The 16,676-nt window shown below is 35.9% G+C and overlaps 1 protein-coding gene across 1 annotated transcript; it reads left to right on the top strand.

Moving 5' to 3' along the window:
- The first annotated feature begins 1,790 nt into the window (after positions 1–1,790).
- LOC103439777 (tripeptidyl-peptidase 2) lies at positions 1,791–13,576 on the top strand. The gene is made up of 34 exons (XM_008378393.4): positions 1,791–2,418; positions 2,660–2,738; positions 2,826–2,899; positions 3,106–3,215; positions 3,331–3,411; positions 3,886–3,972; positions 4,052–4,194; positions 4,413–4,563; positions 4,646–4,768; positions 4,920–5,003; positions 5,115–5,302; positions 5,393–5,567; positions 5,675–5,796; positions 5,887–5,966; positions 6,340–6,398; positions 6,736–6,890; positions 7,454–7,632; positions 7,724–7,836; positions 7,907–8,077; positions 8,556–8,684; positions 8,791–8,891; positions 8,973–9,090; positions 9,239–9,318; positions 9,604–9,676; positions 9,830–9,915; positions 9,994–10,045; positions 10,122–10,256; positions 10,415–10,483; positions 10,940–11,032; positions 11,504–11,599; positions 11,930–12,028; positions 12,195–12,287; positions 12,755–12,922; positions 13,243–13,576. The coding sequence occupies exons 1-34, from the start codon at positions 2,043–2,045 to the stop codon at positions 13,399–13,401; spliced, it is 4,101 nt and encodes a 1,366-aa protein (XP_008376615.1). The 5' UTR covers positions 1,791–2,042; the 3' UTR covers positions 13,402–13,576.
- The last annotated feature ends 3,100 nt before the right edge of the window (positions 13,577–16,676 follow it).

Below are 16,676 nucleotides of genomic sequence, written 5' to 3'. Positions count from 1 at the left end.
TTATTTTTTGTTCAAAGAGATGCTTTTGGAATGTTGAGTGTTCATATTATTTTCAATCCCTTTTTTCTATGGAAAAAATTGACTTCCAGTTCAACATTATCTGACCCAAGATTCTTATTGGGTTTGAACAATATCTGACCCAAAATTCTTATTGCTAAGAAAACAGGCCTTTTAAAATTGAAGCCCAAAGAAAATCGCCTTTAATAGAGTAACTAGTTAGAATTAGGATAGGTTCGATGTTCGATTCTCTCCAATCAGTCACGTATACAAATAGTTATTTGTGTATCCTACTCAAATTCAAGGAAACTCTTACTCTTATTTTCTAGGGTTAGATCATTGACGGTTCATTCAACTCTCTGTCCATTAACTGTGTTATACACTGAAACATAATAAATTTTTTGATTTGTTTACGCATATAACTTTTCAAACTCAATAACTTGCCATTTGGTATAAATTACAAGTTCTTGATCCCAAAACTTTTTTTTTAAAGATGAAAAGATAGCGATTTCGTTATTATTATAAGAATTAACACCAATATTAACGAAGATATTCGAGATAACATTCAAGATCCTCAATCCAAATTTTGTTTAACATAACATAAAAGACCAAATCGGCCAAACTCGACCAAACTAGCACCAATTTATAATCCAGCTGGATTAGACTCTCAACCCAAAATACCTTTTGCATACATGCACTGGAAAAACATATGACACCAGGACGCCTCCGCAACACCATAGTTACGACAATATGTGTCAAGTCGTATTCCTTTGCGCTGAAGATTTGCCCTAACTGCCAACACTTTCTGACAGCATCGCCAAACAAATTAGCGCAACTTGGGTAATGTATTCCCATTTTCCAAATAAAAAAAACAAAGTGGCGCAACTTCCGGTGAACATCAATATTCCAAGATAATGTACCACACTTTATTCGATTCGTTATTACCTTTCCTCCCTAACTCCCCATTGCGACTAAGATCTTGCGCTACTTTGTAACTAGACTTCATGTTTATAGAACTTCGTGTTTATAATCAGAACCGTTCAAATAATAAATTATCATATAAAGATCGCATCTACAAAAAATTAATTAAAAATAAGGTCGTTTAGTCATCAAACTGTTTGAAAGCAAATGAACGGTATTGATAAAAACATTACGAACCGTCTATATAAATGCTACAATAGATTGACTAAACGATCATAGTTTTAATTTATTTTTTGCATAAATGATCTTTAAAATGTGATTCATAATATGAACGATTCTGATCATAAACACAAAACTCTATGATTAAAATACTAAAAGTTTTAATAATGAACTCTTACTTTTCTTTAGAAAGCTGAGTATTGTTCTGGACTACATTCCTTTCTTCGTATAGAGCCAAAATTAATTTATCCGCAACCCAAACTTGCTTAAGCGGCACGCTTCTAATGACACGTGCTTCATCAACTTCAAAGCATCAATCAATAGCATCTGTTCTCAGAAAAAGGATACTTGTCGGATTTTTTTTTTGGGAATTTATGATTGTAATGTTCATTGTATATTGTGCGATCAGTTTTAGTTAGTTACTATTTATATTTAATTTTAAATAATTTAAAATAATTTCTAACTGTACGATATAAGATGAACGGTCACAATCACAAGATTCTCGACACCCTTCCTTTTCCTCTTTTCTCCACCACCCTTCCTTCAAAGTTATATAAGATTCCCCTTACGTCAAAACTACTTTTTTAATAGAAAATTAATTTCACCAGATTCCTGGAATATAGTTTATTTCGAGGGCCTCGTCGGTATTTCACACATACAAAAATACGGAAGCTCCCGTCCCATCATTTGCAATCCATGCAAAGGCCAATCAAGTAATTTCACGTACACGATAACCTCGCCACCCGTTGCCCATCCAACAAAATCTTCCAATCCAAGAAAAGGAAGAGAAAACTTCCACCAGCCGTCTCCAAACCGCCGCATTCCTCCGCCACATTACCACCGGCCAGCAGTGCAAAATTACCAAACCACCCTTCTTCATAGATTTTGAGAATTAGAATAAAACGATGCAAAACCCAGTGGTTCTGTTCAAATTGCCGCATTTGCCCTCGTGGCGACTTTCTTATCACTCGCCATTTTTCTCACTCTTCATTAGACACAAAAAGCTCAGCAAAGCGAGAAGACCGAGAGAGAGAGAGTGGAGTGGCAGTGGCAATAGCAGGACCAGAAGTTGCAGTGGTGGTGGGGTCTGGGCAATGCCTTGCTCTGCAATCGGCGGTACTGGCGGAGGCGGTGGCGACGGTAATGGTGCTCTGACCAATTTCAAGCTGAACGAGTCCACATTCTTGGCCTCCCTCATGCCGAAGAAAGAAATTGGCGTGGATCGATTCATCGATGCGCATCCCAACTACGACGGCCGCGGCGCCCTCATCGCTATCTTCGGTAACTGAATCACTTCAATCGCTTAATTTCTGTTTGGGAGAAAAGAAAATGAAGAAAGAAAATTGTAGGAAGGAGAATCGCTCTAATTATAAACGTATATGTTATGTTTGATTCCTCTAATATGAAAGAAACGCGTGATTATAGCTGTGATTAGGAGTGATTAAGAAAATTAGTTTATCGAGTATCGGATTGATTTTCTGAGCTGAGGAAATTAAGCTGTTGAACTGAAACTTTGAATCAGATTCTGGAGTGGATCCAGCTGCTTCTGGATTACAAGTTACATCTGATGGAAAGCCGAAAGTCCTAGATGTTCTTGATTGGTAACCGTAATTAAACTAATTTATTTGAGCATTGAATTTGTATTACTAGAACCTTTGATTCAATCCGATAACTTCTGTTTTTATCAGCACCGGGAGTGGCGATGTTGATACTTCGAAGGTAGTCAAGGCCGATGGCAACGGTTGTATTCCTGGAGCTTCAGGTTAGTTTTTTGATCTATTTGTGTGTATGCCTATGTATGTATGTACTTCTCTTTTTATTATCGTTTAGAATTCCTGCATCTTCCTTGAGATACTTTTGGTTGACCATCGGAATTTTTAGAGCCATCTTTGGCTTAAAGAAGATATCTAATTGTAAGTTAACCTCTGTTTTAACCGTGCTTGGGTTTTAATGCAAAGTTTTATACAGGAGCATCTCTGTTTGTCGACTCTTCATGGAAAAATCCTTCTGGTGAATGGCATGTGGGCTATAAGTTGGTATATGAGCTATTTACTGATACATTGACTTCTCGCTTGAAGGTAAGCGTTATGACCCATTGATTAGTTGATTCGAATTTTATTTGTAGTCTCTATCATCACTTCAGATAATAACGGACAAATTTTCCCTCTTTTGCTTTTATGTTTTCACTGACAGAAGGAAAGAAGGAAGAAATGGGATGAACAAAACCAAGAAGAAATTGCCAAGGCTGTTAAAAATCTTCAAGAATTTGATCAGGTTTTTGAATATGCTGCTTCTTAATTTCTTTACTGGAATCAAATATTACTTATGTACTCCATCCCATGTTGTTAATTTTATTGTAAGCATACCATAAACTCAACTGAAAGTGTTAATTAAATGAAAACTGTTATTTTTTCAATTGCAAATAAGCTCAATATTCACTTCCTCTTTGGCATTATTGTCTACCTAGATTGCACATTATGCACTTTTACCTTCTTGTTCAAATAAGTTCATTGTAATACTGTACCTGTATAGAAAGGGATGGATTCAACTGCTATCAGTCTATTATTTGAAATGTACATTTGTTAACGTTGGGAAGCGTCTCTGATATAATTCACCATAATCTCATCAATTCTGTGCAAAGCTTTCCAGCTGCTTCCCTCAAAATACAGGATCAGCAGAAGTAGTCTCCTGCAATATGCTTGGATTATGTTGCTCCTAAATATGTAAGTTACTATGTACCATTTTCAGAAACACAGTAGAGTGGATGACGTTCACTTGAAAAGAGCTCAGGAGGACCTGCAAAATAGAGTTGATTACCTACAAAATCAAGCTGATGTGAGTGAAAAATACATATTTATTTATAAAAAAAAACTTAATTCCTATGCAAGTCTTAATGGTATTTCTTGTCTTCTAGAGCTATGATGACAAAGGGCCTGTCATAGATGCCGTTGTATGGCATGATGGAGAAGTATGGAGGGTTGCCCTTGACACACAGACTCTTGAGGATAACCCAGTTTGTGGAAAACTTGCAAACTTTGTGCCCCTAACTAATTATAGGTATGGTTGGGTTGGTTTATTGGAAGTTTTGTTAGAAAGTTGAGACAAAGAAACTTATTGTAATAAAATATCCTAATTTTCTCGAGACCACATTATTCATCTGATTCCGAGTTGCAAACTTATTTGTCTTTGGTGTTTTAGTTTCCAGTACAGTGGCCATGATAATGGATCGATTCTATAGAATTTATAGTTAGTTACTGATATAAACTTTTTTACAGGATAGAACGAAAATATGGTGTTTTTAGCAAATTAGATGCCTGTACATTTGTTGCTAATGTATACGATGAAGGGAATATCCTTAGTATCGTAACAGATAGCTCTCCACATGGCACTCATGTTGCTGGTATTGCTACTGCTTTCCACCCGAAGGTATTATTATGCAGGCTTAAACATTTACTGCACTTTTTTTCAAGCTAGGGTAATATACTTATGATACATGTGGTGTTCTTAGGAACCCCTGTTGAATGGAGTTGCACCTGGAGCACAAATAATATCTTGTAAGATTGGAGACTCGCGTTTAGGTTCAATGGAGACTGGAACTGGCTTGACTCGAGCCTTGATTGCTGCTGTGGAGGTGCTTTTAAATTCTATTATTTTCTAATAACTCTGATAATCAACAATTTTAGTTTGCCCAAGTCTTGTTTAGGATTCAGCACTGTGATACTAGTACACTCCACTGCCTTGTATAGATGATTATAATGATGGCTTTTACAATGTTTGTGCAGCATAAATGTGATTTGATCAACATGAGTTATGGAGAACCTACACTGCTGCCAGACTATGGGCGTTTTGTTGACCTTGTTAATGAAGTATTATTTCTAAATTGGTGACTGTCTAAGATAACTGCTTACTTTTTTTCCCCTTCCTTTTATCTTTCATGCTCTCACACGTTATATTCTACGCATTGGTGCTAAAACTAGGCTGTGAACAAGCACCATCTAATATTTGTGAGTAGTGCTGGCAATAGTGGGCCAGCATTGAGCACTGTTGGAGCACCTGGTGGTACCACATCAAGCGTTATAGGAGTTGGTGCATATGTCTCTCCTGCAATGGCTGCTGGTGCTCATTGTGTAGTTGAAGCTCCAGGCGAAGGGCTTGAGTACACTTGGTATATTAACTTTCTTCTTATGACTTTCAATTTTAAACACAAGTTCCCATTTTCGGCTTCCTTTAAGTTAGTCTTTTGGTTCCATGTCAGGTCTAGTCGTGGGCCAACCAGTGATGGAGCTCTTGGTGTCTGTATAAGTGCTCCTGGTGCGGCTGTTGCTCCTGTTCCTACATGGACTCTTCAGCAACGCATGCTTATGAATGGAACATCAATGTCATCTCCATCTGCTTGTGGGGGAATTGCACTGCTCGTTAGTGCATTGAAGGTACTTGTGTTTTGTTGCATTAGTAATCTTGTTGTCTGCTCTTTTCACATTGTTGGTACAAATATGTATTTTCTGGTGTAACTTCTTATATCTATTGTTTTCTGAAGGCTGAGGGTATTCCTGTGAGTCCATACAGTGTAAGGAAGGCTCTTGAAAATACATCTGTTCCTATAGGCAGTTTGCCTGAAGATAAACTATCAACTGGACAAGGGCTTATGCAAGTTGACAAGTTAGACTTTTGATCTAAGCCTGCACTCTCTTCTACTATTGATCTATGCACATATTTTGATATATATCTTGCTTGTTTACTGATTTTCAGGGCACATGAATATCTAAGGCAGTGCCGGGATGTACCATGTGTTTGGTATCAGATACAGATAACTCAGTCTGGTAAAACAAGTAAGTTCCATGCTCCCACTGACCTCACTCTTCATTGAAAAGCACAGACTTGTTTGGCTTCATTTACAAGAATTCTTATTATCTTGCATGATAGGATAATATTCTCCAAAATTCTCTTCTTCTATTTTAAAATTGTTAAACATGTCTCCTATAGAAAAGGCTAAATTTGTCAAACTTTTGTTACATTTGTTGATGCCCTTCTGCATGTTAGAATTAAGTCCGAAATCATGGATCTTTATTTTTATAGTCAGGTTTCACTTTTAAATGCACCAGTTATTAGGTTTTAGTAATAGTTCCATGTTTGTGAGTTGTTCTTTTGATTTTAGGTTATGTTGATGCTCCAAACTTACTTTGTTGCGTGATTTGATGACAGCTCCTACATCACGAGGAATCTACTTACGGGAGGCTAGTACTTTCCAACAATCAACCGAGGTGAGATTATTTATTACACCTGAGAGGCAGCAAATTTCTTTGTGTAGAACGTTATCAATCTGAGGTTATGAGTTAGTTCTTTCATGATGTAATTGTTGCATAATTAGTGTTACCAGCTACAGCTTGATATGTGTGATGCTATCTTGAACTCAAAGTCAAGTTTTGTGTGTATGTTTATGAACTTTCTTTTGATTTCAACTTGCGTCCCTCCTTTTGTAAGTTTACTTTCTTGTTATTTAAACTTGTAAGAACAACTTTGGAAACATTTCTTTCGTCTCTGTTTTCACTTTCATAGCGTCTACCAGTTCTATCATAGCTGATGTGGTGTTTCTAACAGTGGACGGTGCAAGTTGAACCGAAATTTCATGAAGGTGCTAGTAATTTGGAAGATTTGGTTCCTTTTGAAGAGTGTATTGAGCTCCATTCCAGTGACAAGGCAGTTTTGAGGGCTCCCGATTTTCTCCTTCTTACTCATAATGGGCGTAGCTTCAAGTTAGTTTGCACAACTTAAATGTGCCTTTTTTCATATTAATTTGTCCACATTTATGCTATAATTTACTTGTTACTGGTTTTTTGCTTTTTTCTTTTCTTTTAAGACTTCCCCTGGTTTTCTTCATGTGTGAAATTAACGAACTTGATCTTCTGCCATGCTAATTCGCACATGTGGTCGCTATATCAGTAAAAGAAGGCCTGAATTGGCTGTTGCATTGCTTGTGCATATTTGTGTGTTGTCATACTTTATATTTGGCTTGGAATATAGAACATAGTTTCCTGTGAGTGCATATGCTTGTGGAGCTACCTGCTCTCAAATGATGGCATAGCCAATTGCTTGTGGACTAGTTCCCAAAACAGAGTGAATGGGCAGGGTCTTGAGCTTTATTTTGATATAAGTTTCCATCATTGGAACACATATGCATCAAAATGTGCATGCACATGGAACAAAGCTGCTTGTACGATACTTTATAAATGTTTTTTTGTGCTGTCTTGAGATTCTGGACAAGTTGAGCGTCAGTTTATTCAGCATCACTTACAAGTTCCTTTTTGGTTCTTTTCAGCATAGTAGTGGATCCCACCAAGCTTAATGAAGGTCTGCACTATTTCGAACTCTATGGTGTTGATTGTAAAGCACCATGGCGCGGTCCTCTTTTCAGAATCCCTGTTACCATGACAAAGCCTATAGCTGTGATAAGTCGACCTCCACTGTTGTCATTCTCTAGGATGTCATTTTTGCCAGGTATGAGCAGTGTTACTTGTGTTTTTTAATGGGTGGTATGGATCATATTGTACTATTCTTTCATGGTGGAAATTCCTCTTCTTGATGTTAGGCCACATAGAAAGGAGATTTATAGAAGTACCTTTTGGTGCTACATGGGTTGAAGCAACTATGAAAACATCAGGATTTGATACAGCAAGAAGATTTTTTGTTGACTCTGTTCAGGTACAGCTTGCAGTAATTAAAACTTATATCAGATGGTCTAAATCTGCATTAACATGCTTGCAATGTCCAGCTATGTCCCCTGCAAAGGCCCCTTAAATGGGAGAGTGTTGTAACATTCTCTTCTCCTGCTGCCAAAAGCTTTTCATTTCCTGTTGTGGGTGGTCAAACAATGGAATTAGCTATTGCTCAATTTTGGTCGAGTGGCATAGGAAGCCATGAAACAACTATTGTGGATTTTGAGGTATGCTGTTAAGATCTAGACTTGGGATATCTAGTAAAATTGCAATACTTTAATTGTTTACTAACCAAAATCTTTTAGCCTTTTACATTTACTGATGATGCCATGAATTTGCTTGTGGTTAACTTTCTAGATTTCCCTATTATTCTGATGTTGTACCTCATTTGATTTCTACGTAAAGTCTTATATTTTCAGACTTCCAGTTATGTTTTTTTATCAATATTATATGAGTTGAGAGAAACTGCATTTTCACCCAACCCATAGACTTTTGTTCTAGTTCTTCAACTGAATTTTCATCATTCTTTGAAAATCTCTTCTTTTATTACTCTCTCTTTAATATAAATATAAGACCTTAAATAACAACTTAATTTTAGTTTTTTCGTCAGTAATGCGGTTTCTTAAGCGACAAAAAAGGCAGGAAATATCTTATAATGAACTTCATTAGAGAGCCTTACAGATGGGCTTTGTATAACTTTTTCAGATTGTGTTTCATGGAATTAACATTAATAAAGATGAAGTAGTACTTGATGGAAGTGAAGGGCCGATCAGAATTGAAGCTGAAGCTCTACTGGCTTCTGAGACACTTGCACCGGTTGCTATTCTAAACAAGGTGAAGTTGCTCCCCCATAATAGATGATGATAGTCGTACATGTTTATTAATTGCTTGGTACCCTTGTGTTCTAATACTTTCTTTTCCGCTTGAGATCAATTTGCAGATAAGAATTCCATACCGGCCGGTTGAGTCTAAACTTTGTTCTCTCTCAACAGATCGTGACAAACTACCCTCAGAAAAACGTATTATGGCACTTACTTTAACGTGAGTTATGGTCTGATGTTTACTGATTAGTAATCTGCATTTTGTGTTTTACAGTAATAAATACTCTTCTGGTTCATGCAGCTACAAGATCAAATTGGAAGACGGAGCTGAAGTCAAGCCTCAAGTTCCGTTACTTAACAATCGTGTATATGACACGAAATTTGAGTCTCAATTTTATATGATCTCTGATGCAAACAAGGTAGCGTTGTTTTTTGTTATAGTTGAAAATGAAATTTTGAAATTGATTGTTACAACAGGGAAGTTAAGTTCATTGAAGTCCTTAGAGAAATCCTTAGAGTGTCCTCTTTTCATTAGAGTTTCTTACTTTCTTCCCTTTCTGATCATAGCGTATACATGCAATGGGAGACATCTATCCGAGTAAATCAAAACTGCCCAAGGGAGAGTACAATTTACGGCTATATCTAAGGTATAGTCCTCTTTTTGAGACAGCAAACCAGCATGCCTGTGCATGCTTTTATTGACCTGCAATTAGGACTTAATTTATTACCACAAGTTATCTTTCAGTTTCCCTTTTAAGTTCATTGAAATTAATTTTTAAATGTGAAATTATCTTAATATGAATATACCTGGCACTGTTTGCGACCATGTACATTAACACTGGAAAGCTGCATTAGGCATAAGTCAAATTTCCACTAGATTAACAAAAGTTGCTACTATTCACATCATCTAATACGAGCTGTTTCAACCTTAGACATGACAATGTGCAATACTTGGAAAAACTGAAGCAGCTGGTGTTGTTCATCGAGAGAAATTTGGAAGAGAAGGTAGAGTTATTCTATACAGTGATGTGCTTTTCTTAACATAACTCTCTTTTAAGTTTTAATCAAAATTGTGAAGACATCTGTAATATGTATAACCCTGGATAATGCGTCTATGTTTCATTACTTGTTAAATTTTCTGATTTCTTTTCAAACCAGGATGTAATCCGATTGAGCTTCTTCTCCCAACCTGATGGCCCTTTGATGGGAAACGGTAGTTTTAAGTCCTCGGTATTAGTTCCAGGGTATGCGGCTGAATAATTTGTTCTTGTGGTTTAATGATATCATTTTGCAATGTTATTTAACTTCTTGATCTTTGGTAGGAAAAAGGAAGCATTCTATTTAGGTCCACCATCCAAAGACAAGCTTCTAAAGGTATTTTTCTGTTCTTTGTTTATTTTTAATTTGATGTAAGCACTAAAGATTTTAATTCTAGTGATATGTTGTGCAGTTTTCTCCACAAGGATCTGTATTACTTGGAGCCATCTCGTATGGGAAGCTATCATATGTTGATAAGGGAGAGCAGAAAAATCCGCTAAAGAACCCCGTGTCTTATCAAATTTCTTATATAGTGCCACCAAATAAGGTTTTTATATATAATCCTTAGTTTCCTAAGACAACATCATATTTGTCCTCATGTGACTGAACATTTGACTTAAGCTTTGGTTTGATCTACCATTTTTATAAGTTATTTAGCCGACGAAAACATGTGGACATAATAAAAAGTTTTCATTACAATTACAGCTGGACGAGGAAAAAGGAAAAGGTTCTTCTACTTCCACCAAGCCTGTTTCTGAGCGGTTAGAAGAAGAGGTATGTAAGACATATTAGTTTCTTCATCTGTTCTGGATGCATCAGATCTTTACGCGGGTTACTTTGGGTAAAACTGGTTGGTAACTTCTGATTTTGAAATTGGAAAAGTTTGAAAGAATGCTACTCATTACCACCTGTATCCAACCCTTGGGTGGAGATTTATAGCAAAATTCACTGACTTAACTAAGTAATAGATTTTTTATTTTATTTCAAGTGGCTCATACCAAGCTGAGAAACCTAATATTTCTGTAGCACTTCTAGAACTGAGCATATGCATTCAGTTAACCTTATTTATGGCTTTTCAAAGTTGGTAACAGATTTGTCTAATAAGTCCTCATACTATTCTTTACATTGGCGCTTTATTATAAAAGCTCCTTGTCTTCCTGTCAGATTCTGAGGTTCACAAATCTTTATACCTGAGATACTGATCCTTATTGTTTGTACTTTGTGAATCAGGTACGAGATGCAAAGATTAAAGTTCTTGCAAGCCTGAAGCAAGGTACTGAGGAAGAATGCTTGGAGTGGAATAAATTATCGTCTTCTCTCAAGGTTAGAGCTCATATTGTTATGGTATAGATGAAATGATTTAGGTCTAATATGATCATGAATTAACTATCTTAGGTCATTTGATGACATGTAAAGGAAGTTTTATTTGATCTCAGTTTCCGGCATTGTCGATATGGTAGGGTTCTTACATTGAGTTTGTCTCATTCAACGTGGTTAGTGGGGCTCTGACTTCTGAGTGACATGTCATTAACTTTGCATTTGTTACACATGGACACGACACTCACATTTGAGCTTAATTTAAATCTGTTCCAGAACTATAAATTTTGACCTGTTAATTTGTACTTCCAGTCAGTGCATATATAGATATGTATGTAACAATTATATTTGGTTTCAAATTGAGCATCTGCTTATTAAGTCTGTTGAGACAAGCTATTGAGATTATTATATTATGCTTGAGGTTTTTATAGCATCTATGGCTCACATGTTGTGTGTACCTAATGTTTCTCTTTTCAGTCTGAATATCCTAAATACACCCCATTGCTTGCCAAGATATTGGAAGCTGTACTTTCTCGGAACAATGACAAGGACAAAATCTCCCATGAAAAAGAGGTAGCGTGGTACAACCATATGGCCAAGAATGATGTAGTTTTGTAAATTTTTATTCACTTGCAAGTGAAGAAATATAATTCATGTTCCACTTCTAGAAGTTGTGGGGTTTGTTGCCACGTGATTACCTCGCCACATGTTTTGGGTTTAGGGTAATTGTTCATGAACAATGGATCTCCATGCAGAATAACCCATCTTCATCATTTTTCAATACATGATGAACTGATTCGTAGTTTGTATAGATAGTAGGTGTATACAACCTTTCTAAGCTCAAGGTACGGGGTTTGTTTATGCAGTGATTTAATAACATTTATTACGTGCTTTGCTTTGCAGGTTATTGATGCAGCAAATGAGGTGGTTGACAGTGTTGACATAGATGAGCTGGCAAAATTTTTTGCACTAAAAAGTGATCCCGATGATGAAGAGGCAGAGGTGTGTTATTTGTTAAAGCATACTTCTTGTTTTTATTCCGTCTTTCTTGAAACCATTGTGAAGAGCTGCCAAAATTATTTCAGAGAATCAACAAATCTTACCAGCTTTTTTTCGTAAGTTTATCTATAGGTAGGTTAATAATAAATATTACTGATTCTTGTCATAGAAAATTAAAAAGAAGATGGAGACAACCCGTGATCAATTAGCAGAGGCATTGTACCAGAAAGGACTGGCACTAGCAGAGACTGAATCTTTGCAGGTTGGAATAGTTAATTTCTTTCGAAGTACTTTCATAGTCATCTAAGGTTAATCTTCTGGTTTTTAAAGTTTGGTATAAAGTATGTGAAAGTTACACGGCCAGATTTTATTTGAGTTGGTCAACCTCAGATGGTTTTATGTTTGGTTATGTAAAGCTTGCTTCTTTCTAGGATGTTGAGCTTAAAAACTTGTTAGGAACTTTTTATTTTCTTCCATTTCTCATAGAAAAGCTTCTATGATTGCCATGCGGATATGAATATACGTATTTTCAAATCTGAGATCATTTCCCCATACCTATGAATGCTGAGTGAGAACTCACTATACTGTTCTTTTTCCTTATACAGTCAATTTGTTTCTTATGCCCATTTTTTCGATAGTGGTGACGTTCTTATGCATTTTATCTCCTAATTTTCATTTATGTGTCTTTAACAATTAAATGGAGCCCAAGCTTACCGATTATTGTTGCAGGGTGATAAGCCTGCAGAGGCTGAAGGTGCAGAAGGGGGAGCAGGCTCAGATTTGTTTGAAAAGAACTTTAAAGAACTTCAAAAATGGGTTGAAGTCAAGTCCTCCAAATACGGAACTCTCTCAGTACTACGCGAGAAACGTGCTGGAAGGCATGGAACTGCACTGAAGGTATTTTTCTCTTTCCCCGCTTAATCTTTGGAAAAGCACACTGCATCTCACCTAATTCCATGTATAATCTCATAGGATCAGTATCATTTGCACTTTCTGGTACGCTTTTTGATTGAACTGCTTGAGTAGTTCTAATTGTATGTCAGCGCAATAAACACGTTAATGTAATAAGTTCCAAGCCAGAAAAACCGGAAAAGAATTAAGGAACGCGGTAGAAACATACAATCTGGTCCTCTAGTCATTTGTTGTTGCAAGGTTTGTATTTGCTTGGAAATATTGTCAAAACTCTCTGTCTAAACTGATCATATTTATGAGTGCAGGTTCTGAATGACGTAATTCAAGACGATGGAGAGCCTCCCAAGAAGAAGTTCTACGATCTGAAGATTTCCTTGCTCGATGAGATCGGTTGGCAACATTTGGCGACACATGAGAGGCAATGGATGCATGTTCGCTTTCCACCCAGTTTACCTCTTTTTTAGAGGTACTCGATTTCAATTCTCAGAGATCAAACAATTGCGAAATAATAATATCACAAAAAAATGTGCTAGACCCTGTTATTGAGTTAGCGAGCTTTTCGAGTGCTTCAAGGATGGTTTGTATGACATTTAAATGATCGTTTCTCACGCACTCTTCGATATGTAATGTTTATGATTATACTCGTCTTCTTTTGCTCGTTGAACTGAAATGTTATTAGTTTTGTTTGCAGAGCAAGTACAAGTGTTAGTAACATAACAAAAATGCGTTCCTCGTCATTAATGTGTTTGCTTGCGGTAACTGTGGCCTCTCGGGCAAATCAACGACTTCATTTTTTTAGTTCAATATAACTCGAGTGTCATACAATATTTAACAAGAGAAGGGAAAATGTTTTTCATTTGATTGAGATTTCTAACATCGAGCAAAAATTGGACTTTTTTGACCTGACAACATAGGTGCGTTGGCTCAACTAAATGAGAAGGAGAGAAGGAGAAAGAGAGAACGTTGGGGGGGGGGGGGAGAAGGTTTTTGCTTTATTTTATTTTATTTTATTTATTTTAATATTGGAGGTATTTTAACATCATATGTATGTGAGCTAAAAAATAGTAAAATTTGAATCTGTAAAATTACATTATTGCCCATCATTTTTTTTTTGTGATGGAAGATTGAGTTGTCTTTTCATCTTCTTTTAGTTGACAAAGATAGTTTTATTAATTAGTAGAAATTCAAATGGTCTACTATTTTTTTCTTTATTTATAAATTGTTTTTTTTTCAAAAGATTTAATAAGAGGGGTATTTTGTGGGATTTTTTTTTAATGTTTCACTCTTTTATTCTTCCGACTTTTTATATATAGATAAAAAATAAAAAATAAAAAACACCACCCGTGAATTAAGTGGAGCAACACCAAAAGGGAATAGAAAGAATCTCCATATAAGATTAATTTTGAAATCAGGAGAGATTTCGTTTGGAAGGCTTTCTCAGATAAAGCAGTGATTGGTTGCCTCACGCTTGAGAAAACAGTCCAAAGTTCAAACACAAAACCATGCAAATGCCCATGCATCTGAAAAAAAAAAATTAATAATAAAAAATAAAAAATAATTCAAACAAAAATTCTTAGGTGCTCCGAGCATCAGTAAACTTGGCTGGTCACATGTTCCTGCAAGGAGTCCTACCCCAAGCTAACAGCCCTGCAGCGATGGAGCTTTCTCATTAGTCTCAGGTATAGTCCCATCAGCTGGAGGCACGGGTTGCGCAGAGGGCAACGTGGGTGATAGTGCCAACTCTGGGTCGCCATCAGAAACAGCGGGCAGCAAAAGTGGAGGTACCATGGGTACAAAAACCAAAGTCATTTTGTACCACAGGAGTCAAAGTCATAGTATAAAGAAATGGGCAGGCATCCTCGTTGAGTCGAAAGCCATATCAGAAACCGTAAAGGTGTAAATTTATAGATAAATAAGAGTAAATTGTAGCAATGGTCCCTTAATTTTAATTAAATTGGAGCAATGGTCCCTCAACTAAAAATCCATTAACATTGGTCTCTCAACTTATCAAAATGTGTAGTTATAATCATTTTCATTAATTTCGTCAAAATTTTTTCAAAATAAGTTATGTTGGAATAATCATTTATATAATTAGGGTTCCTCAACTTATTAAAGTGTGTAATTATGGTCATTTTCGTCAACTACGTCAAAATGTTTGTCAAAACGAGTTATGTTGGAATGACCATTGCTATAATTAGATTAAAGTTAAGGGATCATTTCTCCAGTTGAATTAAAGTTGAGACACCAATGGTAATGAATTTTTAGTTGAGGGACCATAGTTGCACGTTTTGATGAGTTAAGAGACCAATGATAATAAATTTTTAGTTGAATGACCATTACTCCAATTGAATTAAAGTTAAAGGACCATACCTACGATTTAATTAATAAATAAATAAAAATAACACTACCCTTGAATTAAGTCGAGCAACGCCAAAAATGGATGGGAAGAATCTCCACGTAAAGATTTCAAATTTATGAGGAGAGATTCGTCTGCAAGACTTTCTCAGATAAAGCAATGATTGTCTACGTCATGATTAGAAAACAGTCCAAAGTTCAAACACAAAACCATGCAAATACTCATGTATTAGGTGCCCCGATTATCTGTATTTTCAGTATTTCTACTGTAAGATCTTGATTTTATATATTTTTTAAACAAAGATTTTACAGTTAAAGTATTCGAGGTATTAAGTAATCTACAGCAATTTATGCGAAACGGGTTAAATGTCGTGGGAACCCTAACGGGCTGCTATATAAGTGGAGCTTCAGCCGTGCCGTTCACATTTCCTCATTGCTGCCGTTTCGCTCTCTCTCTCTCTCACACACACACACAGAGACACAGTGGCGAAGTCAGGAAGTGACGGGAGGAGGGGTGAAATTTTACAGAACAAAAAATCTTAAAAAATGTTGACAATAAAATCATTTTAGATAGTAGATAATATTAATGTCTGTTATAACTTATACCTAAAAAAATAAATGTATTCATTGTGAAATGACCGAATACCCTTAGTTAAGATGTGTTGAATATATATAGACCTCTGAGTTTAAATTCAACTTCTTATGTTTCCTTATTTTATTAATTATTTTTCATACTCACGAATGTATGGACAAAAGCATAATCAAATTCAAAGTTATTGTGGTTGAGTTGTAATTTTTGGAAAGGGCATATTGATATGATACAAAATATGGTGGGTCTTAAATAAGAAAAGAAAGAAAGATAACAGAGACAGAAGTATAATAATAAAAATGAAAACTAATGAAAATGATTTGAAAACTTTAAATTTTAACGATAAGGAAAAAATAAAGGGTAAAGTGAATTGTACCAGTTTTGACTTTTTAATGTAAAAATGTGGTTTTTCGTTAAAGTGAATAGTACCATGGACTTTTAGTTAAAACTCTCATAATAAAATAAGGTGGAATACAAATAAATCGTTAAAAAAGAAATAAGGATAATAAAGAGAGTTTGAAGATGGCGAGGTAAGAGAAAAAAAAGGGGAAATGAGACGAAATGTTAGCATCTGGGGTCAGTTGAGATAGAGGAAATAAGATAAACAAATGAAAAATAAGCAAAAACCAAACGGCGCCGTGTGGAAATATCAAGACCATCATCTTCTTCGCGTGTTGTAGATGTGTTCTGCAACTACACTTTTCAGATTCCGTTCTAAACATAAACCAAGTTTTGCTACCCAGCTCCCTCTAGTCTTGCCCAATCTTGCCTAGATCTGATTGACCAGAAGGGCAA

This window comes from Malus domestica, chromosome 07, assembly GCF_042453785.1.
Source record: "Malus domestica chromosome 07, GDT2T_hap1".
Classification (NCBI taxonomy): domain Eukaryota; kingdom Viridiplantae; phylum Streptophyta; class Magnoliopsida; order Rosales; family Rosaceae; genus Malus; species Malus domestica.
Note: the sequence above shows the minus strand (reverse complement) of the source record. Positions and strands in the feature narration are given on the sequence as shown.